This window comes from Coloeus monedula, assembly GCF_965178545.1.
Source record: "Coloeus monedula genome assembly, chromosome: 20".
Classification (NCBI taxonomy): domain Eukaryota; kingdom Metazoa; phylum Chordata; class Aves; order Passeriformes; family Corvidae; genus Coloeus; species Coloeus monedula.
In genome coordinates, this window is record NC_138800.1 from 4,727,458 (window position 1) to 4,755,170 (window position 27,713).

General features: G+C 42.3%; 1 protein-coding gene across 4 annotated transcripts in view; it reads left to right on the top strand.

Moving 5' to 3' along the window:
- CUX1 (cut like homeobox 1) overlaps positions 1-27,713 on the top strand; it is a 270,436-nt gene that overhangs the window by 83,222 nt on the left and 159,501 nt on the right. For all 4 annotated transcript variants that reach the window (XM_082294439.1, XM_082294436.1, XM_082294437.1 and 1 more), the window contains exon 3: positions 23,354-23,401. In XM_082294439.1, coding sequence (XP_082150565.1) covers positions 23,354-23,401 — 48 coding nt within the window. The remainder of the gene's footprint in view (positions 1-23,353; positions 23,402-27,713) is intronic.

The window sequence follows — 27,713 nt, forward strand, 5'->3', positions numbered from 1 at the left end:
TGGGGATGTAGAACAGGAATCTCTTCTGCCACTGGTGCTGCCCAGTTGTGTTGGGAAGCAGCTGGTGGTGGTAGAAAAAACAGGCTGTAAGAGTCTGAGCATCAGCCCCAAACCAGGATATTGCTGAAAATCCCTCCTCACCAGAACTCAGTCCTGCCGTGGTCAGCTGGGAGCCATCAAAAACAAGAGTCAGGTATTTGGAAGGCAGTATTCCATGTGTAAGGAAGTTTTAGTGTGCCCAGGCACAGTGAACTGGGACAGACTTCAGGGCTAGGAGTGGAAGAGGGCGGTGAAAACTGAGCAGGAGGTGGCCATTTGCCAGGACACAGAAAAAGGATGAGGTTAAATGGTGATTTAAGGCTGCTGGAAATGACTGAAGACAATAGAAGATATGCTGAAGTTAGGATGTGAGGTGAATTTGGGCATTTATCAGGAGACATGAAAACTCTGTAGAACAAACTTCATTGTTATGCTCCAATTCTGACTTTACACTCCTGGTAACATCTTTGTAAATAAAACCTTACAAGAAGCAGAAAGATGTTTTTATCTTAACCACAATGACAACTGTATTTTAATCATGCTGGGTTTTTTTCTTAGTGTTGGCATGATGGGTTTTATTGTGCGTGGAGTTGGGAGGAATTGTACGGAAATGTTGCATTAAGTAGGCGAGGGGACCAATAGAGTCCACGGATTCACTGCTAACACTTGCAATAATTGTCCATTACTACTTCTTAAGAACAGCTCTCCTGCTCTTAGAATTGCCAGCATGGGGTCCTTAAGAACCCCATTTTGGGTGGAAGGAAACACAGTTGTAATCAAAACAATGATTACCATCGCCTTCATTTAAATGCAGAAGGAGAAACTAATGTGTGCTCTAAAGGGATGTAAAAAATTTACAAGTAATTCCTGGTTTTGAGGTTAGGTTTCTGATGTCCATGGGGAAAAAGTTAATTTCTTACCTTTCACTTTCAAGTGAATATTTTTGTATTCATTTCTCACTCTGCATTTAAATGAAGGTGATAGTAATCATTGTTTTGATTACAGTTGTGCTTCCTTTCCCCTATAATGGTGTTCTTGAGTACCCCATGCTGGTCGTGCTAAGAGCAGGGGAGCTATTCTTAAGGAGGAATAATGGACAATTATCTGAACATTAATAGTGAGTCTGTGGACTTCTCAGGACTCCTCAGCTCTAGAGAATTCTCCTTTTCCTCGAAGGTGAGGGGAAACTCCCCAATAGTCTTATCTAATCACACAAAGTTAAATTCTGCAGCTCTCCATCAAGCTCACAGCACAAGCAGCTCTGTCTCCATTTCCCACACAACAGAATTACAAACAGACTCTGCATTCCCTGTCCCAGGCTGTTGGACTCCAGGATTTTTGTGTGTAACTCTTAAATACCAAACTGCAGAAATACTCTATAACTGTCAACATAAATGCAGACTTTTGTGCCATTAGTAATGGGTGATGACAGGCTGCATGAAGAACACATTCCCTGTCTCTGCCATTCTTCCTTTCTCCCACTCTCCATCCACCCACTCCTTTTAATGTTACTACTATTGTTATTATTTTTCATAGCAGGCGTCATATCTGGGAGCAGGGGATTAAATGAATAATTCCATTTGGCAACAGGCAAGCAGCATCAGTCCTGGAATCCTTTCTGTTGTTTAGTAATCTTAATATTGTAGAATATCATCAGGAGGGAGGTGGTTGACTGGAAACTTGCAGAAAAATGGAGGGGGGTTATGTGGTCAGTATTGTTTGTTAAAGCATTTAACTACACAGGAGCAGCAACACTGCAAAAATACTCCATGTATATGCTTTAAAATGCATTTTAATCCTGATTTTTACTTTAAAACTAGAAATATAATGCATTTTATTTAGAATTATGGTGCTAGTTGGGGTGGCTGTCAGTACAAAGGCTAATGCTATTTATTAAGGTCCTGGTTTTATTTAATAGCCAGATGAATGGAACAGTTAATAAAAGAAATATTGCTTTATTCCCTGACATTTATGTCCTTGGTTTCCAATAAAGAATTGAAATTATGAATAGTTGATGGTTTAAATTGATGTTTTATGTTGAACGCTAGCTATAATTTCCCCTCTGAGGATTGTAATACCGAGAAACAGATGGTTTTTCACAGTAACAAATTGCTGTGTGTGTACTGGATATAGAGCTGCCTTTCAGCTCCCTCCACCTTCCCCGCCTCAGCCCGAGCAGAGGCAGCACCGCTGCTCTTCCCAGGACAAAGCCAGAGCTGGAGGAAACTCAAGCTATTTTTCCAGGTGCGCTGGAGATGGGAAAGTGCTGCAGAAACTCTGCAGAAACTCGGTGTGAACAACTGAGCAGGATAAACACAGAAGTTCTTGGCTGTTCCCCGGGTGGAAAACGCGCCGAGCCTCCTGTTCCAGTGTGCTCTGGCAGGCTGGGCTTCCTTTCCTGATGCTGCTGGAGGTGGAAGTCCTGGAAAGCTGGGAAGAGTGGTAGTGGTGGGGAAAGGAACAGTGGCTTGGAGTTAAACAGGCAGCTCCAGTCCAGCCCCAGCGGTTTCTTTGCTTTGGATTTCTGAATGCAGCCAGTCCGCAGCCAGTGTCTTGAGGTTTTATTGACGTTTGGTCTAAAGTAAATGAGCACTAAATGCTCTTGTTTATGCGTTTTTAAACTGTTTTTCAATAATTGTTACTGTGGGGAAGTGGTGTGAGATGATTAGGGGAGAGTTTGGCAATCCACATTAAAAATACACCTTTTTATAAGCTAATTATTGAGGAAAATGGTTAGTAATTATCACTTCTGAATGTTCTCTGCTAAGGTTTACATGTAATATTTGGATCAAGAGTCACTTTAAGCTCCACTGAAAAGCAGAAAGAGGAAGAGAATAGGAGGTTAAAGGAGTATGAGTGAAGGGAGGGATCACAGCCAGGTCTGTCCTCCACAGCTTGTGGGTGTGAGGCCATTGCTGGACTTCAAAATGCTGCTGCTATTGGCAGAATGAGTATTTGGCTTTTCACAAATCCTTCTATGATAAATCATGGTACTGACACACAGTTAAAATACACGGGCTTCAAACTGAAAACTGCAGCTCTTTCATAAGAGACATTAATTGTTCAAAACTGAATTGTATAGACCATAGGATTAAATTTTTAGTACTAATTTTCAAAAGAACTCTTACTCTAAAAAATGATATAACACTTTCAAAATCCCTTTTTTCCTTGGAAGCATGAGAGATTTCTGCTTACTCAATCTTAGTGTCCTGAGACTTCTCTGTGTCCTACAAGATTTGGAGCTGAGCATGGTTATTGCATACCTTGACTGTAGACCGCTAGTGAGCTGTATTTTTTATAAAGCAATGACGTTGCTGGAATGAAATACCATGTTAAAAATCCGAGTTGGTTAATTTAATACTACCGTAATTTTTCTGGTAGTTCTGCTAGTGGCTTGTATTCAAAATAGTGAAGAAATACATCAGAAATCCTGCCCTTTACTTTTCCCCTTTTGGCTTAATGTCAGGAAATGGCACATTACAGCAATTTGTGTGGCCCTGCACCACTGCTAACAGAGATAAAGCATGAGACCGGTGCTGGAACTCAGTGTGGCCGTTGACAAGGACAGGAAAGGTCAGAAAAGGTTAAGATGGTTGGGAAAGCCATTTCACATATATCAACTGTGGTGTTTAATAAGTTACCTGGAACCAGTTTCTAGCAGTTTGTACTATGGAGCTTAAGCAGGAAAATTCAGCAGAAAACCTGTCTCCAGTAAGTGTGGTGTGGTTATAATTTAAAAGAGCTTGCTGGGACCAGCTTTACACAGCTTGTGTAATGAGAAAGTTGCCATCAGAGTAATTTAGAAGTGGCCTTTTGTCAGTAGTTTCTAAGTATCACTTGATTAAAAAATTCAAGATGTGATTTTCATTAATTTTCTGGTACAAAAGAGTGGTCAGGTGGAGATTTCTGCTTAAGCAGCTGTAGAAGTGGGATCAGCCTGTGGGCAAGTGAGAGCCCATAGTGGTTTGAAGTCAGTGCTGAGGGATGTTAATAAACTTTATTTACTGGCTCTTGCCCTGAGGAATATTGTGCTAATGCAGCCAGGGTTAACTTCCAGGTGAGGGAAGAGTGGGAGAGAAGGCAGAGGGAGGATCGGGAGATCTGCGCACACAGACGGAACAGAAGTAACTTGCACTTGGGCGTGTGTTGTCTTTAACGGCAACTCTGGTTCCTCAAAGTTCACAGAGATGACATGAAGAAATAAACAGATATTTTCGGTGCTAAAATAAGCCTGGTGTTCTCCCACTTAAAAGAAAAAAACTAACTTTCTTTCTTTCTTTCTTTCTTTCTTTCTTTCTTTCTTTCTTTCTTTCTTTCTTTCTTTCTTTCCTTCTTTCCTTCTTTCCTTCTTTCCTTCTTTCTTTCTTTCCTTCTTTCTTTCCTTCTTTCCTTCTTTCTTCTTTCTTTCTTTCTCTTTCTTTCTCTCTCTTTCTTTCTCCTCTTTTTCTTTCTTTTTCTTTCTCTTTCTCTTTTTCTCTCTCTCTTTCTTTCTCTTTCTTTTCTTTCTCTCTTTCTTTTTCTCTCTTTTCTTTCTCCTGTCTTTCTTTCTTTCTTTCTCTTTTCTCTTTTCTTTTCTTTTCTTTTCTTTTCTTTTCTTTTCTTTTCTTTTCTTTTCTTTTCTTTTCTTTTCTTTTCTTTTCTTTTCTTTTCTTTTCTTTTCTTTTCTTTTCTTTTCTTTTCTTTTCTTTTCTTTTCTTTTCTTTTCTTTCTATTCCTCCTTTTGGCCTGGAAACATTGTCCAGGCAGAATTTGAGGAGGTTGGCTCCCAGCCCAGGATTTCTGTCTGGTGCCCTGGTCTGAACAGGAAATCCCAGGCAGAGCCTGTGGCGCATGTGCGGCTCAGTCCCGAGCATTCCATGCCTTATCCCTGACGGAAGTGTCCCGTGTGTGCTGCAGTGGCTTTGGGGTGCTCAGGAGCCTGGGGTGGCTCTGAGAGAGGCTCAGCTCCATCCATGGTGCAACACATGTGCAGCAGAGCAGCTTCTCCCTGGCAGCTGCCCCGAGCAGTGCGCGGGGATTGGAGATTGCAAACGGAAATACAACAGTCCTGGTAATGATCGTTTTTTCTAATTTACACAGCCCCTCTGTAGGTCTGTGCATGAACAGTAATGTCTAAGTTAGAGCTTCCTCGTGACTTGAACAGCTCTTAAGAACTGGTTGATTGGAGAATACTGACAAGAGATTGCTTAATCTGCTGTCTTCTAGTTCAAAACCACTCCATACCTCTTAAAGATTAAATTTGGTCACTTTGATGAGCATGTGTTGGACAGCAGTAACCAGTGATTTTTATGTCAGAAATGCAAGGGTCTATGCCAAATCAATCAGCACTCCCTTTTTCCCTAATAGTTGCATCTGCTGATGATTTATTTACTTAGGAAAAAGAACAACTGATAATGAGTGAGTGTGTCTGTGATCTCAGGTTGTCCTTCCCCTGAAAATCAGAGGTGTGGGGGCCTCTGGCTCTTGCTGGAGGGGCTGCTCTTGGCGGAGCTCTCAAGCAAAACATGCTAAGCCACGTCTGTACATAGGAAAGTGGAGTTATTAGGCAGCCATATGCTGTAAGGAAGAAGCATCCTGAATTTCCATCTCCTAATCCACTTGTCTTTTTAGTACATGTATGCACAAAACATTATTATAGCACTTTTTAATAAATGGAATAATAGTAGACTTAGTGTTACATACAGGAGATTATCATCTTCAGTGATTGTGTGTGCACAGCTTGTGTTATCAGAAGATTAAATGAATCTTAAGGAGACGCTGCTTCACAGTGAGATTTGATTTTCCCCTGCACGAATGCTTCTTAAATTATTGAGCCGTTGCAGCGCAGACAACACTTGGCAGGTGTGAAAGCCAACGGGAGGAAAGTTGTGAGCAGGCTTTACCTGTCTTGTCAAATGGCTCACCTTGGCTGAGTGGAGAGGGTCCTATCGCTGGGAACACATGGGGTGAATTATGGGCAGATTAAGAGCTTCCTCCTTGGCTTAAGGCAGCGCAGCTCCGGCGTCGGCGCAGCCTCGCCTCGCCCAAGGACTGCTGCTCCCACCTCCTCCCTGCATATTCATCTCCTCCACAAACCTTGGCACGGGGGACCATGAAAACTATCACCTTAAGTAAATCCTCATAAGCTATTCATGTTCCTCGACAACTTTGCTCATGCTGTTTGATTCACAATCCTCTGCCTCTTCAGTTCTCTCACATATTAACGAGTTTGATCACTGCTCCATATAAATGAGGCATAATCTGAAGCTGTCAGACCTAAACTGTCTTGAACATACACTAAGTGAATATATTCAAATTTCTCTTTAAAGCTAGGAATATTTATAATAAAACTTGTCAGAGCTTCGGTTAACAGTTTACATTGGAAGTATTTTTGGTTGTGAAATACAAAAACAAGTCCAAAAATTACTTTTTTGAGCTGATATTATTATATTTGTCTTGCATATGGAAAACTTGTGTTGTGATTTCAACAACAAATGAGAAAACCGTCAAACTTTTATGAAAATTAATTAAGCTCAAACTTCTATGAAAATTAATTAAGCTGAAACTCCTATGAAAATTAATTAAGCTCAAATGAAGAAGCGTTAAAACACTTCACAAATTTATACTAATGTGACTTGTAACAATCACAATAAAAGAGCAACGGGCGCTGTTAGCAGTGCTTTTAATTTGGGTTGTGCTGCCTCTTCTGTCACAGCCTGAAACTGGATATCTATCGAAGTGCAAACACTGGACTCATTTATTTTTTTATCCCGTGATGTTCCCAGTGAAGAATGCTGCGTAAAAATGTCTCCTGGCTCTCGGGAGAGGCGGCCTCTCCTCTTTTCCCTTTGAATGCTCTTTGGTTTTACCTCTCCCTCAGACTGCATCTGTCTGGGCTCTTACATCCTGTCTGATACAAGGCTGCATCCTCGCCTGGCAGAGGCCAGCGCAGAGGGAGCTTTAGTGTCCTCTGGATTTTTCTTTGTGTTACTGTAATACAAGTTTATAAAATTTAGAATTTTCACCTTTGTGTGAAAGAAGCCCAGAAATAAACAATATGTGGGTGTTATAGGACTTAAAAAATGGAATTCCTGACATCAAAGATGCAAGACAGGCTGGCTTTAAAAGGAGCTGACAAAAGGAACCGTAGTAGGACTAAATTATGTCTTTTTTTAGCTACTAGATAATACTTTGGAACTGAATGAAGGCTGCAGCTTATGAACCTCATTTCCCTCCTTAGCCACATCGAATGCAGAGGACGAGTAGATCTCACCCGTGTGTGTTGCTGAGTTAAAACTGAAACCCAAATGAGGTGTTGTGGGACTCCTGTGAGGAGTTTCTATGATGTCCCAGCTCTCAGGTGATAGGGAGAGAGATCTGGCTGCCTTGAGCATCCTTGAATTTTGGCCTCAAGTCTAATGGCAAAAGTGACACAGTTTAGCCCCTAAATTCAAAACATTATCTTACCCAGTCAGAAAACATTCTCTGTGTCTAGTGCCGTGTCCAAGGCAAAGCAGACACTTGAATTTAAGTCGAATCAAATGTGGGGAAGGTTTCCTCGGCAGCCTTGATGTGAACAGGAAATTGATCCTCCAGCGCAAGGCCGGAGTGCCAGGAGCTCATTCTTCACTGAGATAATCAGGCACAAAACGCTGCAAGTTAATCAGTTCACTTTCAGTTTGGTATTTACATTCACTTCAGCTTTAAACAAGCATTTAATTAGTTCTGAAAGTGTATTTGAAAGCCTTCGTGTTGGACCTCGTAGATAATGAATGGTGCCTGTGAATTTTGTTTTGTTACTGGAAAGTGAAACCAGATGCAGCTTCGCCATCCAAGTTCAGCCTCTGGCTGGCTGGACGCCGTGGGAGATAGGAGTTTTTATCATTTGGGGAGTATTTTGTGTGCTGCACTGAAGCTGGTCATTGTGTTAGGGAAGAATGTTGATTCCACACAATGTTTAAGTTGTTGGAACAACATTCAGACATATAAAACAGCGGAATTGGACTCCTCTGTTCAAAAACAGCCAAAGAAAGGGATTAGTCTGTGGTTAATGTAATAACTCCCAAAGTTGCCATTACAATACACCTATATTCATTTCCTTATTAATTACGTGGTTGTGCTATTTAAGCTTCCTTTCTGTCCTTTGGGACCAAATTCTTGTCCTGAGTGAGAAACCAAGCTCCCTTTTGTGTTGGGAATCATCATGTGATGTGAGGCAGGGATTATGCCCAGCCATTCCTGAGTCATTAAATGGGATTCGGCAGTGAATTGTCTCCGACTCCGTGGGTTCCCTGAGGGGCCCCTGGACCTGACCTGATCCTGCTGCTGCTGAAAGTTGGTTTTTGCACTTGCTCAAGGTTTGGGTGGTGTTGAAAAACTCCTGGAAGCTGTTTGTTGTGTGATGGTTCTCTAAAGAATATCTATTTTAGATTTACTTAAAGCAGCCCTGTGTCCTCTCTTGCTGCTTTTGCCCCTTGGGACAGTCTGTTAAGGATCCTCCCGAGGGGATGCAGAGGGAAAATCCTACCATGTTTGTGCTGCTTTTAATCCCCAGCCTGTCTATAGACTGAAATAAATAGAGCATTCACCTTTCTGCTCGTGGATTCCTTTCAAATACAATTTCAGCGTCACCTGTGGCATCCCGATTCATCAAGATCTGTTCTAAGCACTTCTGAATCTTATTGACCACTTGTTTTACAGGATGATAAATCCCTGTTCTCCCAGAGCAAATAGATTTAATAGAGCAGATTTTTTTTCTCCTTGATTTATGTTTGCCATGACCAGAAAGCAGGATTTCAGCATCCAGCAGATGCTGCTCCACAATTACAGAGTCACAAGCAGGCAGTGTCTGTTTTGCTGCTGAATGACAAATATTGTGAGAGGACTTGGTGACAGTTTATATGTTCATATAGAACCAAAGCACGTGGTGCAATTGTTGCTTCAAGATTAAACTTTCTTGAAACCTATTTTTGAATTTAGAGGATGCCTCTGAGACAGGAGCTCAGTAACTTACCGATGAGGGAATGAAAAGAGACAAAAAGAGTGTATTAAAAGCAAAAAGAGTATATTAGCCTTGAGAACAAAGATGAGATGTTTTTAATGTGTGTATTCTTTAAAAAGTGGAAGTAGTGTGTATTGTACAGGCTTTGGAAGATGACTGTGGACATTTGAAAATTATTTTTATGTCTCCTTTTGTAACGTCATAAGGGCATAAAAACAATCCTAATTGCATTTTAACAAGCCACAGTGTTAGTGCCCAACAGCTGAAGAAATGGAAGACTGATGTGCTAAATTGTGCCTGTATTGTACAATTAGATGGACTGGAATAACCAAAATCAGGGTTTGGCTGAGGCGATTGGTCCATGGTGACAGCCCCGTGCTTGTACACAGTCACAATAAACAAGAGTCTGAGTTGCAGGAATTAGTGATGATGAGGCCCCCACGATTTATTGATCAGGAGATTAAATACAAACTGGTTCCTGCAGCTGCTGCTTGCTCTTGTCACTGTGGGTTTGTGTGGCTTGGGAGGGGTGCCTTGCACTGGGATATTTATGGGGTATCTGAGCCTGTCACTTCTCAAACCTTTGGGAATCAGAGCCAGGGCATATAGTCCAGAACAGTTGTGTGTATTTATTGTCATCCTTACATTAGAGCAAGACTTGTCTTAATAATGAAATCCTACAAGAGCAATATCTCTCTTGAAAACCATATGTCAATAGAGCTTTAAAATTGCTCGAATATGAAGAGGACGTTACACAAAATAGATGGATTCTGCCAGCCTAAGGAATAGGAATTGACATTTTTCAGAACAGATGTCATTGATAATTTATAGATGGCTTTAAAAATTAAACTTTATCTAGAAGCTGGCTTAAAAATGAAGTGTTGTCAATGTTCTGAGTGCATTGGGTACATTAAGCAGAAACATTCGTGTCACTCAGTGATATTTAAATACTGCAGAAGTCAGGAGCAGTCGTGTCCTCTGAAAGTCTGGTCCTGTTCAATATTAAAGGCTCATGTGAGTCTGCTGGTTTCCAGATGATATAGCTGCACTCCTAGGAAGTGTTTTGAAACCAGTAATTATTGATTTTGTCCCTTACACTTCTGTCTGAAACCTGGAAGTGAAGCGCATGACTCCTGGAGAAAAAGACAATTTTACATCCAAAAATATCAGCTTAGCTTTGTGGTTTACTAAGCTGTAAAAGCTTCATATTGAAGCCCTCCTAGTTTTGAAAACAGAGTGACAGTCCTCTCAGAAAGCAGAGGCATCTGCTCTATGTGCAGTAACACAGAGCTGGGAAAATGACTGTGAAACTTTCTGGTGCTTTTGCAGAATCAGGATTTCTTTTTTTTTTCTTAAATACACTTTTTGTTAAACTGCTCCATCTTAAAATGAAGTAGGGGTTAATACACGTTTTGCTAAGTAAGAAAAACAACCAAAAAAAAGCCCCAGGCCAACACTGGAGGCTCAGCCCAGGAAGATGGGAATTCTGAGATAATATTCAATGTACCCAAAGGGACAATGCTGTCTCTTGTTGTCACTGTCTATATTTAGCCACCGTGCTCATATGCAACTTAAAATACCTAGAATAGCAAGAAGAAATTTTTTTTCCCCCTTCATTTGAAGTGGTTCAGTGTAGGGTTGTTAATTTTGGCTTATCACAGCTGACACTTGAGTAGGGGGGGAGAAAATAGCGGTTTGAAGCTTTAACTCTCTCCACATGTGCCCTCCGAGGAGCCCTCCTGACTCCTGCAAAACTTTCTCGGCTGCCTTAAATTATGTGCCCCCCATTTAGGAGAAGTTCACAGGTCATTTAGTTGATTTAAAATCCATTGTTGTTTGTGCAGCTGATAAGGGGTGAAAAAGCTATTAGTTAACAGACCCCGGTTGAGGAAAAAATGTTAATAATTCTAGCTTCCTACTTGCATCAACTGGAATTCTTCTGATCAGTTAATGTAAACAGTGTGATTTATACTTTAAAACTCCAGTTTACATGAAAATCAGCAATGATTTTCACACTTTCAGGAGTGTTTCATGCTGTTGCAAACTAAGTTTTTGTATTTTATGCAGTTACTGAAAAGATAATGAAGTATTTCTGTATGACAATCTGGCAAATATTTATGTTTTAGGGACATAATACACACTTCAATGTGCTGGTTTTTAATGGGAAATGCTCCCGAGCATCAGTTTAAAGCTGTCAAAAAAATTGGGCACAAAAATGGGAGAGAGCAAAGTCCTTGAGGAAATACTGGACAAGTTGTTTATGGGGGGAATGACCTTGGCTGGTTTGGATCCCACTAATGGCCTACTTATCCCAAAAGTGAACTCCTGGTCAAAAGGAGGGTGCTGAGCACTCGGGGGTTGTGGGGAATAGGGAGCAGGAGGGTTGTGCTGAGTGGCCAGGCTTGCCTGAGGAATTCCTGCTCCAGCCAGGAAATCTGGGCTCACAGCGCTGGGACATCATCCAGCAGGTCAGCAGGAAGAACCACCCTAAAAATTCAGATTCTAGGTCTGGCAAGGCTGGAAAAAATCAGATGGCAGTGCAGAAAGCTGGGCTGTGGTGTCGCACTCGAAGCTGGTGCCGCTGGAACTTGACCCAGCAGGAGTTTTTGTCATGCAGTCCTTTCCCTACATCTACCCTAAGGAAAAAACACACATGGAATGCAGCTGAGTGATACCTGCTCTCTCCCCAGAGGTGCCAACAGTTGTTTATGCTTCCACTATCCGATGATGGCACCGAAATGTTTCCTTGTTCTTACACAAACTTCGGGAGCAGCGTCAAAAGTAACCTTGTCTGTTTTGATGGATCACTGGCATGTGTAAGTCCATGGCAGGGGTGAGTATCTCAGTCCTCAGGTCTGATGGATCAAATGCTGCACAAGCCATTCCAAAATCAGTTTTAAAAATGAGCAGTTGCATCTCTCCATAAGTGGATGGTCAGGATCCAATAAATAGAAGTCATAAGATCAGATAAGTTGCTTGATTAATCAATACTGGTTTGGAGATTCCACCATGTCACTTGCCCAATTTTACCTCCCCTGCCCGCCCCCACGGTGGTCCTCAGTGTCTGTCCTGGCCTGGCTAAGAGGGAGCTCAGTGGTTCAGAAGTGTCAGCGTTCTTAAGGTTGTGGTCAGGTGGGAATACTCGATACGCTTTGGGTCTTAGGAGTGCTTATTCAAACATTGCATTTCCAGACACGGCGTGCCTTTAGGAATTTAAAATAATTTGTTTTAACTGCACGGTGTTAATAAGCAGCTGGGTAAGATACAATCTCCTCTGAACAGTAGCTTTTTCTTTCACTGTTTTATCTGCATTTCCTAAGAGTGTTTCGCAGGATGGAGCATGACCGTGCTTGTATTTTGTGTTGGCAGCTCTCAGCGCTCTGTGACTCTGTCCCACTGTTCAGAGTGACCTTCATCATCTGCTGAGGTTTCACCAGGGCCATTATTTGTAGACTCTAGCCCAGGAAGAGGCTGGCTGTGGATCTTTGCTTTAAATGTCATTTAAAAGTGAGCCCTGTGGTGTTTTTTGCATGCAAAACTCAGTGTTCACTTCCAGTCTTTCAAGTTTGCTCACCCTGTTTCACTCCTGGCCTTGAGCCCTCAGTGGCCCTGGATGTCCATTTTGAGATGTGTTAGGAATATTTAGCTTAAAGAAGGTGCTTGAACTTGATGTACCCTTTGCTTTGGATGCACAGAGAAGGTTTTGGATGCAGCTAAAAGCCTTCAGTATAGTATCACATGCTGCTGGCTTTGATGTATGCACTTCAGCATCTTGTAAAAGTGATCTGATGTATAAAAGATGGTGATAGGAAGAAGTTTATTGAGTATTTCTCTGGGTAAAGGGTGTTGCAGGCATTGCTGGAATTCCTTTATAAGTCCCTCTGTACATCAGTCAGGCAGTTTTGACCTTTTTTTTTTTTAAGTGTGGATTTTGCTTCTATTGCCAGTTTGTGCTTGACTTCTCATGGCACTTGATGTTACTTGGTATTTCAGGTAATGAGTGATGGAAAACATCTGCCATTTGGTGAGGTGCACCTTCAGTGACAGCAGAACAGTGTGAATGAGAACATGAGCTCCACAGCGTCACAGCCTGGGTCACCCCTCACAGAAATGTATTTCTGAGAGGCAGCAGGCACTGACAAAAGTTAGTTTTTACTTAAGTATATCTTAATTCAAGTTTTTTTGCTGCCTTGCAATGAGTGGGAAAATGCTTCTGAGAAAAGTAGTTGTCATTTTATGTCTAATTTAGCAGTGCTGCAGCTGAGGGAAGTTTGCTACAAAGCCAGGAATAAGGTAAAAAGTTTGAAGCTTAGGTTAAAACGATGGCAGATAACTTGATCTGTAGTTGCCATATATAGTCATCCAAGAAAAAGTCTGTAGGAATCTTTCAGACGTTTATGGACTTCTTTGATGCATCTGTCGGAGCCAAACAACTCCAGCCAAGAGATAGGGAATTTGTTAAACTGCATTAAATTCCTAAATTGCTGTAGCCCAAAGGAGCAATTCTTCCTTTTATAGGGGGAAGAGTAGGAGGGAGTAGGCAGGGAGGATGGTACATTATGAAGTCTCTTCTTTTGGTAAGAGTTTCAAGAGATGAGTAACATTCTAGAGCTCTTAAAAAAAAAAAACAAAACACAAACCACAGACAAAAAACTTGAATTAATTTCCGTTGCTCTCATCAAAAGCTGGCTGTCTAAATTTAGCCATTTCCTATAGACGCTCAGCTTATGCTGGCAACAGTCAAACTGTTTGTCCTCAAGTGCAATTTGTCACCTCCCCCTTCTAAGTTGGTAAAAGATAAGCCTGTATTAATTCTGCTGATTTATTATTATACAAGTGTGTCTCATTTTCATCTGCCATCGAGCTGATTGTGATTCAGCAGCGCCCGGGAACGGGAACCGCTCGCTCCGGCTCCCCGTGTCTCCCTTCCTAATCATCCATCCTCTGGGTTCCTTTTCCTGGTCTTTTTATCTCTTTTCTCTCCCCACCCCCTCCAAACACTGGAACAGTTCACAGTTCAACACATGAATTTGGGAATTAATCCCAGCTGAGACTATATATTACAGTTGTGAGGGGATGCTGCTGCTCGAAAGCGCTTCATGTGGGTTTTTTATTTCTGAGGTTCAGCTAACAAACTGTAAATGTATTGAATAAGTCTGTAGTGAGCTCTTGCTTTCTTTCATCTGGATGATTCATTTCTATCTACTGTGTGCTCCCAAAGCATGTGCATTATGGGCCTGAGCCTGTTTCCGTAGGAATTTTGCCAGGAAGCGTAAAGGCAGCAAAAGTTTTGTTTTCTCCGAATTGCTTCACTCACTGAAGCAACATGAAAAGCTCTGTGCTGTGTGTTTTTTTATTTAGGTCAGCAGGATGACAGTTAGATTAATTTTGAGGTGTTTTTACCAGGTATGCTAAATTAGATGTAGTAAAACCTCTGGGTCTGTATCCTGATGTTTTTGAGGTTGTCAGTTTATTTTTTTTTCCTTTGAATTTCTCATCTTTGCTGGAATCTGAAGTTATCACGTCAGCTGCATCCAAAGGGCGATGCCTGAACCCACAGCCAGTGACTCCCTGCACAGAAGAAGTCACAAAGAACATAAAGACAGCAAAGATGATGGTCATGAGAGCTTCAGCAAATATAGGACATGTATTTGCAGGACAGCAGGCTTTTTACTCAAGTCCTCATGAAACAACTTGTTTCCTGTAGGAGCAACTAGATTTTGAATAAGACTGGATGGTCAGTATCAAGATTAAGAAGAAAATCTTACAAAAAGATTATTAGAGGATTGCGTAGTATTGGATTTTCTTGCATTGAAATCAAAGCAAAAGGCTGACTGTAGTGATAGAAATCAGTAAATACACCTGTGTTCTTACATGCAGGTATGTCAGAGTGTGATTAATGCACGGGCTGCTCACAGCTGTATTTGTAATCTGTGTGTAAAAGATAAGTAAGGAAAGCAATTTTGCAATACCTGATGTCCCAGCAGTGCCTCCTGCCCAGTTTGCAGATGGCCTGTAAGGATCCATGAGGATGAAGCCCGGCTCCTTGTTATTACATTTAACACAGAATTATTCTTCTTGGAAACATAACTTGACTTCAAAGCAAGATACTTGTATTCTGGAAACCAGTAACAGGTTTTACAACATGAATGCTTTTTAGTAATCTCACTTTTCATAAATGAAGGAGTACACTGGACTTTATGATTTCTGAATGGTTCTACCCATCTTTTCTTTGAGACTGAGGAGAAATCCCAGTCCCACGAGCCCAGTGCTGCAGCCAGACAGTTCCAGCTCATGGTCCCATCATCCCAGAAGGCTGAAGCAGGGTGCACTCTGATTCCAGCACTGCTTGTGTGGAGGGAATATGGAAAATTACAGCTGCAATTATGGTTTCACATGAAATATTCTTCTTTCTAAATCCACCATATGAAGCATTAGGCTGTGTTTGAACTGGTGTTGTTAATTGGACCACACCACTTAGGTGCCTCTTCTGCAGAGTCATGCCCCCTGTCATTAGCCTCTCATTAGACACGTTAATTTTTTAGGGCTCATCATAATTACTTTCTTTCAGAAGTTCCCCATTTTACACTGAAGAGAAACCTCTGATCTGCAGGCTGTAATTCTGGATAACCAGGGGAACGTTAGGAACACTTTCTCTATGGACTTTCAGCGTGGGAAATGCAGTGGATGGAGGACGAAATCCTGCAGGATGTGATTTGGGAGGAGTGTTCAGGATCTTTTTCATCGGAAAACTCAAATCACAGGGGCAGAGAACTTGTGGAACAACATGGAATTTATGGAGGGACAGAGCAGTTCTGGTTAAAATTTGACAGATGTAGGTGAGGCTGTTTTTTGGGATGTAAAAGTATATTGGGATGCACAACTAAGCAGTCAGTTTGCTTCCCATGTTTTTGGACAGATGGACTCATCTAATAACATCTGCAGGCACTTAACAAAGCTCTAATTATCTTTGCTCTGTGTAGGGATACTGGCCTAAGCTAGGAATGGCAATTCCTGGATTTCACTGACACGTGGCTGTCCTGCTGGCAAGAACAGTGCACTTCAGAGGTTCTGAAATACTTATTCAGTGTATCAGATGTGTTTTCATTACATAAATAAGGAGTTCTGGTGGCCTGGGATGATGCAGATGTGTTTTTTTCTGTGACAAGGGTCTGTCATGGCATCTTTGATGTCACCTCAAGCCTTCAGCAGGGACCACAGGGTTTAACAAGAGAGCAGGAGGGAGAATCTCCATGGAGCCATTACCCAGCATGAAGCCTTTTAAATTAATATGTTTGTTAAAAGTGGTGCTTGATTTTCTGTATATGTTGGTGAACTCCTACACAAGTCAGCCTTTCCTTTTTTTCCTGACTGGAATTTTAGTGTCATTTCATTACAATTAGCTCCTTCCAAAGCTCCACCTGAACCGTTTTTGTTTGAACTAAATTTTTTGTTTCCTAGCAACTCTACTTTTTAAGTTCTGAGTAGTTCCTGTTCAATGTCTTTCCTAGCCACTGTTAACTCACTGGTTTATAAATGACATCAGGGTTGTCACATGATGCTAAAAAGCTTCGTTCACCACATTAATTTGTAAAGTTAGGTAAAAAAAAGCTTTTTGTATTCTGCATAGTGTACGTGTGTATATATACACACACTTCCATACATACATACGGGTGCAACAGTTCCTCTCTGGCAGGGTGGCTTTTTAAACAATTGTGAAGGTCCCCAGGCTGTTTGGACGTGGCTGCACAGGCCCAGAGTAAACCTGTGAGCTTTTTGTTTATTTGAACTTGGAAGAAACCATAAGAGGATTCCGTTAAGACTCGGAGAAATTCCATTGAAAGCAAAGTCCCAGCGTGGCGAGGAAGCTCCTTCGCAGATGCTCCGTTTTCCCCAGCTTGGGAAGAGCCCAGTTTGCACCTTGCCACTGGAAGGGGTCACAGGACCAGCCCCAAAATTCTCCCTCTTGACCCGTTTCCCCATGGCTGAGTAGGACCTACGTGGTCTTTGGAGTTTGGTAGAAACCAGGGGATTTCCACAAAGAAACTCTTGAAAGTTCTCTGTGCGTCTGCTGTCACTTCCTTTGGAATTGTCATGTGGCTGCAATCTTGCAAAACTGTCTGAAGTGGTCAAACAGCAAAAATTCCACCTCTTTTCAAGGAACCTGTCTCAGTGTTGACTCTGCAGGCCCTGCTTTGTAACCTCTCTCCCCCTGAATTACAGTGCCCAGGGTTTTGCTCAGTGTTCCACTCGAAGCTGAAGTCTGCGCTCACTAATTCAGCCCTTCACCAATGGAATATTTTTTCACTTCTTGCTGGGTGGGTCCATACACTGAAAAATAGGTCAAGAACAGTAATCTAAATCTACTGCTAATAAATAATTAAAGCTAATGGAATTTGCACAAGATCTGTGAGCTTGAAATATTTCCGAAAGTACTGTGGGGTACGTTTTGCTACTGTAAATCAAGATTTTTTATTTATCATTGTTCTAGGTTGAAACATATCTATAAATGTAACTTAAAAAGGTTTTTTTTGTACAGAGAAAACACTGGCATGTTAGTGTACTGAAATAACTAAAAATATCATAGAAGATTGATAAGATAGTGATTCATTCTATAATGATCGGATTTCAAGTAAATACTTCAGCAGCCTTAAGCAATAAGAGGTTTTATATCTCATTAAATCAAAGTGTAAATTGAGCAATAAATTGTTTACTCATATGATTTACTTTGCCTTACATTTTAAGAATTAAGTAAGTCATCTGAGCTACTGTATAATACCTGTGTGAACAACTATCTGGGGTTTCAGTTTCATCTCTTTTAGATTAAAGCAAAGTGGAACTTGCTGGAACTAATTAAACATAAAGACTTAAATGTTTCCTTTAGTACACCCCCAATCACATGTGCCCAGGATTTCTGGTGGAAAAAAAAATTGGAATATTCTGGATTTTTTTCATAATGCAAAGAAATAATGTTTAAAACTTGTGCACTGGTAGGTGAGTGTCTGAGTGATCCCAACCCCTTCACCCATTTCCCCACAGCAGGGCGAAGCATCTGTGCTTGCTGCCTCTCTCTAATTAACCAGCAGAACTGCTTACTCCTAATTATAGTTAACTTGCTGATTTGTGTGTTTCATAGTGACAAGTTGTGTCCTTGAAGTACACAATAATCAAACACACCTCAGAAGTTGATGCCAGCGTTCTTCCCAAATCCTTCATGCTTGGCTGCCTCTCACCTCTCCCCCTTTCAGCTGTATTTATGGGAAGCTCAGCAGCATTCTGGAGATAATAGCGGGGTGGATGGAGTGTACAGAGCCCTGGCTGTGAGGGCACATGGATAAACATCCTCTCAATCCCTAGGAACAGATATCCACCCTCCCAGCATGCTGCCTCCAGGGAGAGGGACATAAACCTGGCTCACAGTTTTTGACAGGAGAGCTCCCCTTCCGCTGTGCTATTTATTATCATGGGAGTCATGGAATGATTTGGCTTGGAAGGGATCTTAAATCTCATCTCATTCCACCCTTTGCCATGGGCAGGGACACCTTCTACTAACCCAGGTGGCTCCAAGCCCCTTCCAACCTGGCCTTGAACACGTCCAGGGATGGGAAGTGTTAGGTGTTGATGGAATTACAAACAGCCTCCTGCACAACCAGTAGTACATCCTGGGGGTTGTTCTGTGTTGTGTTTTTTCTTTTTCTTTCTAAGTTCTTACAAGAAAGATTCTGGGGTCAAGCTGTCCAGCCCCTGCCAATTCAGAGTGCAGGGCCCTTGCCAGTGTCTGATTCCATGTGGGCAAACAGGGAAGGGGACACGGAAAGGGAAGGCAGCAGGGCAGCCGCAGCATCTCGCGGTGATGAGGCTGCTCCAGAATGGTTTGTGACAGCTGAACTGGTGATGTCACCCACGCTGATAACAGTGGGCTGCTTCTCATTAGGATTCCTGTGCCAGCCACAGTGACATTCCCCAGCCCGTGCGTGGCTCCAGCAGACAAAATACGGAACAATTGGTAGGAAATGTGGCGCGGGAGGCCCACGCTGGAATGTTCACCCAGGCTTCTGGGGTGTTTTGTTTTACAGGAGCACGGTGCTTGTGTAGATGATAAAGGTGTGTAGGTCAAGCTCAGCCTTGCTGGACCACTTTATCAAGCTGGGGTCAGAGGGCTCTTGTTGTGACATTTAGAGATAAGCGTTTGGGAGGTGAATGAGGTGGAGCAGCCTGTGAGGAGATCAGAAGGTGCTCGTGTAGCTTCAGACCTCAAGCAAATTACAAATACAGCATTGGTAGCCTGACCATTGCTATGTCCTTTGTACTGTACACAGGGTATTAAGATCTGGATAAATAATGTAGTTTAGTTGTCAGAAGGATGCATTTGTTGCCCAGGATTTTAACATAGATTTATTCTTGGTTTATTTTCCATGGAGTTACTTTTAATGAGAATGGAAAGGGAGTTAAAAATTATGTGGATTCAGATTTCATTGTTTAGCTACTTGATCAAAATATAAACTCCTTGTTTTTACTCTTGTAAAGAGGCAATGCTATATTAGCTTTCAGCCATCAGATTTGATTCAGATAATGATACAGCATCCTAATTCATGGGCTCTTCATCAGATACTGAGTTTGTCTCTGATAAAGCCTTTTTCAGAAAACTGCTCTACCCCTGATAAATCATCCAGAGAGAAAGAATGCATGTATTTAGATGGCACAGAAAAATAGGCTAATAATGGGATTGTATTCCTATACTCAAATATTTCAGTGCGTTTGTGTTGATAAATTATAATTTGTTTTAATGTTCAGTTGCATGGACCCTTTTCAGCTGTTCTGCTTGGCCGCAGTGGTTTGGTAACTGTGTGAGGGCTGGAGCCTGGATGTTTTTCCTGTTTTGATCACAGCCCAGGCAGTAAAGGCCACCACACTTTAAACAGATCATAAATCACCCGGTGTCCTTGCTAACCAACACTGCAGATTCCCCTGGGTCTGAACTGAACGTCCTTCTTCCTGTTCAATTTAGTGTAAAGAAGGTAAAATTCCCTTTGAAGTTCAGTGTAATATTTTGAGACAAAGTCTGATGAGAAATTTTTCCAAACTGCCAAAAATAAATCTCCCCAGCAGAGCTGTGACTTGAGGCATATGTATTCCTGACTTCTGTCTGTTTATTTTTGTTTCCCTTTGGTTGTGAGCTGTCTCAAGTTTTGATGTTATTTCACCGAGGAAGGAATTATAAAAGTACCCTATAAACTCTTCCCTATAAACTCTTTCCAAGGGCAAGCCAGGAAAGGAGGGGAGAAAAGAAAAACTGTGAAAAAGGTGTTTATGCCTTTTGCTGTGGTGTGTGCCATTCATCCACTCACCTGCACGGAGCGTTTGGCTGAGTTTAAAATACTGGATCCCATTCCTGCAGTTCCCTTTCGTGGCTGTTTGCTCTGGGAAGGGAATGGCAGTGGGATGCTCTGTCTCAGTCGTTCAGCTGCAACAGATTCCAAGTCATTGCAAAGACTTCAAGTGGTCAAAGCATTTTATCCTGTTCAGGTGTGTGCTCTGATGTGTCCTGAGGCTGTCCTGGGTGGATTGCAGTGGGATAACCCATTGCTTGCCAACGGGGCTGGATTGCCCTGAGCTGCCTCCTCCTCTGTCAGGAAAGATTTTAAAACCCCTTTTACCCCCACCACAAGCTGCTGTCTGAATCAAGCACATGTTTTCCCATTATGGCATGAATTTTGTTTGGTAACGTTCTGATTGCTGGGATGAGTGTTCAGCATCCTGAATTTGCTAAATGAATGCACTTGAAAGGTTTTCTCCCTTTTTGACAGCTTGACCAACTGTTTCCATGGCTTTGGGATGCTCCTTCTATTCCTTTCCACCCCTGCTTCTCTCCCTCTTTTCTGCTACAAACAGCCAACAACAACATCCCTCATTATTAAAGATGAATATGAAGGTGAAGGCCTGGCATAGTTTATATAATGAAATAAAAAGTACTGCAAATCCTGTCTTTGAGAACTCAGAATGTGCCAGAGGAGGCAGTTAAATAGCAGGATCTTGGCTAGAGCTTGCCATGGGCACAGGAGCAAGGATAACATTCTCCTGCCTCTGGATCTGGGATTAGATCTCCTGTATTTCTGCCTTCGCTTCTGACATCACTTTTCTGGCTGGTGCCAAACAAGTCAGTAAATTCAGAGGCAGTGTCAGGGACAAAAGCCCTAAACCCAGTGATTTCCAACCAGCTGAGATTTTTATTTCAAGAAAAGTTGCTTTGCTTGGATGATATAATTTTTCCTGATTTTATAAAGGGTGCCGGTATCCAGCAATCTAATTGTGTAAATCTAATTCTGTTTGTAATTTCACTGGGCACTAAAACCGCCTCTGCCAGATTTTGGCCTTAAATGTGGGCATTTATTTTGCCATCAGTGGTTATTGTTACTTTCTTCAATGTCAGCATCATCAGGTTACAAAGAAAACATGTTCTAAAACGTGGACAGCCCTCAGGTCTCCCTGAGGAGGCAGGGAGTGGGGAAAAGCTGCTCAACCTGCCAGTTTGCTTTGGTAGAAGTGTACTTTGTAGATGTTTGTGATCCGCAAGGACAGTGTCCAACCTTTTTCTGTCCCAAAACAGGCAGCAGGATATATCAGAAAATATTTAGGTGACTTGAGTTGGCCTGAGAAGCACAGTTTGGTTCGGTCCGAAGAGAGAGCTCAGCAAGCTGCAATATTATCCTTGACTTGATGGGGATTAAGCTGTATTTTAGTGCAGTAACCATGTCAGAAGTGAAATTTGGCTGATCATTTGTCTTTGATAGCTTCATTTGCCTTGGGCCGCCTAAGCCATTTCTCAGGGAGTGGGAGAACTTCTGATACTCCAACTCCCTGCATGACTTGTCATTTAAATGACAAAAATCACTTCTCTCAAAAGCCTACTTTTCCTTCAGGAAAATCAGATTAAATCCAGAGCTGGGAGTGTTTTGGTGAGTGGTTTAACGTCCAATATGTTGCATGGCTGTAGATATAAAAGTAAATGTGTTGGAAAAGAGAATTTCCCAACTTTTTAAGGTCACCTTCTTTTCCAAAAAGCTCGAGGCTTCAACAGATCCTTTTCTATGTAGAGAAACAAATATATCTTTGTGACTCCCTGCATGAGGTTCAGGTAGCTCAGCCTGTGTGCAGGTAGGAGGATTTCATGGTTACTGAAGGAGTTTGTGCCTGTCCCAGTTGTGGGCACAGTTCCTAGAGCATTGTAGGACTCAGGGTTGGAGGGGTTGTCCAGAGTCTGACCAAATCTCACCTGGCCCTAAAAATGGGTCTTTAGCACCCATTTAGCACTAGTTCTGGTCAGCTGAGCCTTGGAAATCTCCAAGGATGGGAAATCCACCTTTTCCCTGCAGCAGCATCACTGCTGCCCTCCCAAGTGGTGCAGCATCATGTTACTGGTGTATAACTCCTCCAGATTTATTCCCAGGTGTAAGTGCACTATGAAGTGGTTGCTTGTGCCTTGTCAGTGGCCAAAGCAGGAATGCAGCATCTTGGCTGTGCATGACTAACAGTGTTCTCTGCAGAGTTACTGGATTTTCTTCTTCAGGCACATACATAATAAGAATTACGGAATTTGTAAGTGAATTAGAACCAAACCAGCTTAGAAGTGAAGCCATAGGAAATGTTACGTACAAGAAATATATATCCCTTTTTGTCTTAAATTATCTCAGTTGCTGAGTAAAAATATGCTATAAACCTTTAGAGTGATTCTGTGGGCAGTATTTTAATGAATTTTGTAGCAGTAAGTGTGTTGTAGTTTGGAAGAAGCAATTTTGAGTTACACAGAAACCAACAAATAATACTTGTCATCTTCAGTGTGCTCCAGTTCTCTGATGACTAAAGCCAGAGCACTCTTGGGAAAATAACAAACAAAACAGATTTTGCAAACTGGCAACACTCTCAGTTGAAATGATGGTCCAGAGTCATCTTCCTTTAAGCCTGGCTTCCATTTGTGGGAATTTCCTTGGCATAAGTTCAGAGGTGTAGCTGCTGTGGAGGTAGATAGAGGCATTTACTGCTAATCTCATTAATGTTTCAGCTGAATTAGGAGACTGAAGGCATTCAGTGCCTACCCAGCAGCACCACAGTTTGGATAATTAATACCATTTGCAGCAGATGCAGGTGTATGTCAAACTGGAAATTCAGACCTGCTCAAAGTGAACTCCAGGTATAATTCTGTTTTAATCAAAGCTCCCACAAAATGCGATCAGAATTTAAGTAATACTTAAGAACTGAAAATAACAGTAGGAAAGGCATGGTGATGACTTGTCCTTTCCAGTTTTTCTGATGGAATATCCTGCTTCTGTCTTCCAGGACCTGCGCAAACAGGTAGCTCCATTACTGAAGAGTTTCCAGGGAGAGGTAAGATCTTCTTTTGCTTCTTACAGTGTTTTCAGTGCTGCTTCACATGAGCCTGGTGTGCAGGGAATGTCAGCCCCTGAAGGGAGCCTAAAGATGGAGAGGGACTTTTTACAAGAGCGCATAGTGACAGGACAAAGCGGAATGGCTTCAGACTGACAGAGGGTAGGTTTAGATTGGATATTGGGTAGAGATTCTTTCCTCTGAGGGTGGGGAGGCCCTGGCACAGGTTGTCCAGAGAAGCTGTGGCTGCCTCATCTATGGAAGTGTTTAAAACCAGGTTGGATGGAGCTCTGAGCAACCTGGGATAGAGAAAAGCGTCCCTGCCCATGGCAGTGGGGTGGAACAGGATGATCCTTAAGGTCCCTTCCAACCCAGGTCATTCTGTGATTCTGTGATACGCTGGGTTTGTGCTGGACAATCTGAACTGGTCACATCACTTTGCTCTGAGCATCCCTAAGGCTCCCTGAGCCTCGCTGAGCCTCCAGTCACCGTGGCAGGGACCCAGGTAGCACATCCAGCTCTCTGGGCCTCACTGACCCTACAGGTTGAGCTCTTAATGAATGCAATGTAATGCACTCATAAAATATGAGGATACTGCAGATCATTCTCCTGCAAAGCTTTTCAGCTGTGGAACATTGTATTCCAGAGGGCTGATGGAAAACCTTGGGTTGGCAGGTGTTTGTTGGAAAGGCAGCAGAAAGCGTTAACAGCTCCGGTGCTGGCTCCAACTTGGGTTTCTCTTCCCAGCACTCACCGAGAACACACAAGCAGAGTGCTCACAAGTTTAAAAGCCAACTGTTGTTATTCTGAAGAGTTTCTATAGGCAAAGGCAGCTGGGCCAATTAGAGAGTTTTCCATTTTCACTGTGGCCAGATGGGAGCCGTGGTTCTGCCGCTCGGAAAGCGTCAGGGAGGGAGCTTGGAAATTGCATTTGTCCTTGTAAAGCTCTGTGCCTGCGTGGGGTGGTGGATGGAGGTTTGAGCTCACACTGCTGCATATTACAGAGCTCTGCCCCTCAAGAACTGTGTTCCAGCACTTCCTCAGTCCATGAGTTGTTCACTGACTTCAGATTGTGGCAGTTCCTGTCAGCGCAGGGAAGTTCAGGAACGTGTTTTCAGGATAGGGATTTAAGTGCACGGCTCCCCTTAGTGAGGCTTGCATTCCTGATCACTTCTACATCCTGCTAAATCTGTGTCCCAACTAGGCAATAATCCCTCATTTGAAAGCAGCACGGTACTTTTTGCTTTACAAACTCATTTCCCAAGTATTGCTAGAAATAAATAAATAAACAGGACAACTTTGTCCTTGATATATCCAATAGACATTTGTGAGAACAAAGAATGACTTGCGTGAGTCCGTTTGCCAATGGAAATTTACACTTTAAAATTGCTCCGAGTGCATTGCAGTGCTCTTAGAACCTTTTCACTTCGGTTTCAAGCTTGCAATGCACTGACTGAAAAGTGCATGTGTGCTTTCAGCACTGTTCCTTAATGAAGGGAATGTCTGAGGATCGAGTAAGAAGCATAAATTTAAATTTGGCTACAGAGAAGGAGATTCTCCCATTAGATCTTCCCTGGTGGAGACAGCTCCCTGTTACCTAGGTATGGCTCACACACGCTCCTCTTCTGTAGTTTTGTTTCACTGATACAAAAGTGAAGTTTATTTTGGTATAAATTCAACCTCACCAAGTAGAATTTGTTGTGGGAATCCCATTACGTAAATGAAGCACAAATACATTAAAAGATTGTGCTGCTGAATCTCTGAGCTGGTGATTCTAGTCTCCCTAATCGAGACAGGGTTTCAGAAACTTAAAAAACCTGAACTAATCATGATTGACTACATAAATGCACCACATTAAACTGTGAATTATGGTATTTGATTATAGATGTAATTACTGTATCTTGTTTTGGAGACAAATCAAAATACTGAAGATATGAGCCTGTTCTGTTGAGTTATATTTGATTGTTCAGGATATAGATCTGGTTTCTGGTTGTTGTTAAGGCTGACTGCTCTGGGTATCTCAAAAACAAGTTTTATTAAGCAAATAGGCTTCTCTCCACTTCAAATCCACTGGAGATGCCTCGATTCCTGTCCCTGGAGAGGCTCAGGGAGCAACACTTCTGGGAACAGGACACCCACCCCAGCAGCCCCCTGGGATTGCCTTGCAATAATTTATTACCTGTCAGGTGATATTCAGTGTCCTGGGAGGAGCTGGCAGAGGGACCTCTTGGTCACACAGTACCTGTGGGATGGGATGTGAGCAGGGAGGAGGAATAGGGCAAGAGGTTCCCTGCTTTTACTACACAGACGTCAGTTTTCAGCCCCAGATTTGTCCCTGGAAATGTTCAAGGCCAGGCTGGATGGGGCTGTGAGTAACCTGCTCTAGTGAAAGGTGCATGAGGCAAGGGAATTGGAATGAGATGGGCTATTTAAGGTCCCTTCCAACCCAAACCTTTCAGTGATTCTGTGATTTTGGGTTTTTTTAAAATAGATAACAGCAGTGAGTAAATAAAAGAGAGGTAAGTGGAGAAGTGGTGAGAGTAAATGTTTTCTAGGGCCCCTTCTGCTGGAGAGCGAGTGTCCTGGAGCAGGAGGTCAGGAATGCTGTAGGAGCAGCCTCCATAGGCAGTGTGGGTGGGAATATGGATCTTTGGGGCACCACCAGCTGTTCATTCAGAAGTGAGGAGAAAACTTCTTGCCTGATGCAGCTTCTCCATTTCCTTGTGGGAGAGTCTCCACCACATTTTTGCCCCCAACTCCTGTCCCCACCCCCACTGCTGCTGCTGCCCCATCCTTTGCTCAGACTCTAATATTAGACAGAATTAGGTGCTTTTTGCATGGAATAATAAATTAGATTCTATATCAGAAGGGAAGTGGGGTTTTGCCAATCCCATCTGGGCTGACTGTGCACAGGGCTGTGGGCTCTAGGGAGGGCCAGCAGATCGGAGGATGGAGGCAGCTCCCTAATAAGCGCAGGTATTTAAGCAGCTTTACATGGGTATTGCTGTGTTCCTGCTCCCCACCCCCTGCCTTTCCTCAGCACTTTTCCTGGTGTGATCCCACATTTAGCCCAAAGTTGGGGGATTTTTTTGCTGGCTTAGTTTCCCACCAGGTGGATTCAGAGCAGCAGCTCTGAAAGGAGAGGCCAGGAGAGGAAAGCCGGGGGCAGGAGCAGCACAAATGTGTCAGCTCAGGTTGACTTAAACTGTCCTTGAACTGTGCCTGGGTGAACCTGATGTGACTTGGAGAGAGGGGGAGTTAAGCTCAGGTATTTATGTCCCCTCCCAAGCACGATTTATGGGAGCTGCTGGTAAACCTGGGGCCAGTTGGCTTTTTTAAACAAACCCACAGGTCACTTTAGCTAATTTTTCTCTTCAGTTTGAGCATGGAATATTGATACTTCCCTCCAATATTTCCCCATTATATAATATGAATTTTAAAGTACTGGACAAGGCAGAACATTCTGTATTCCTTAGTTATTTATCTCATTCATTCAGATAAAAACTGTTCCAGTTATCAAATATTCAGTTTCCATTAGTACTTGGAAATAACTTTTTTTGTATAGATCTCAGTGCATTAAGTAACTGGATTTTTTATGATAAGACTTAAAGTAAAAGCACTATGAAATGGATTTTAGCATACTACAAATTTTCAAATGCATTCCTACTTCAGCATGAGCCCCTATTAATTCATCACTGGAGAATAGTTTTATTATAGTACTTTTTCCTTATTTAGGATCTTAATGGAAATTTGAAGGCAGTTTTCTAATTTAACAGAGTGTTGTGTCTGCTTCAGAGCTGATGGTATTGTTCTTTTGAAATCTGTGGGTAACTTTTCTGCCTTCCCTGGAAGATTTAAGGTCTGGGTGGTGTAAATAGGCTATTGTGAGCAAGACAATTAAAAGTTATTAATTTCAGAAGTGTAAAATGCTGTCATTTCAATCTTAAATCTCTATCTTGCTTTTCCTTTTTCTTGCCATTAAACTGAGGACACAACTTATTAATGGTTTGCTCTCCCTATGCTGGGCTAAATACAGGACAGAATCAGGAAAGGTTAAAGAGCTTTATCGTGCAATCATGACATGATTATTATATATAATTTGCAAGGCACTCCTGCAAGCAGCCATTCAAATAAGCTGTGTTTTGGGTAGGTCACTGTGCTTTACCATGGGTACATCAGTGGATGGTTATTTGTACGTGAAATCTGGGATAAAAAAGAAGCAGCAAAGAGAAGGGATGTTCTTGGGCTATGTTAGTTCACAGAACTGAAGCTGTGGTATGGAAATCTAATGTTGGAACCTGTATTTGTGAAG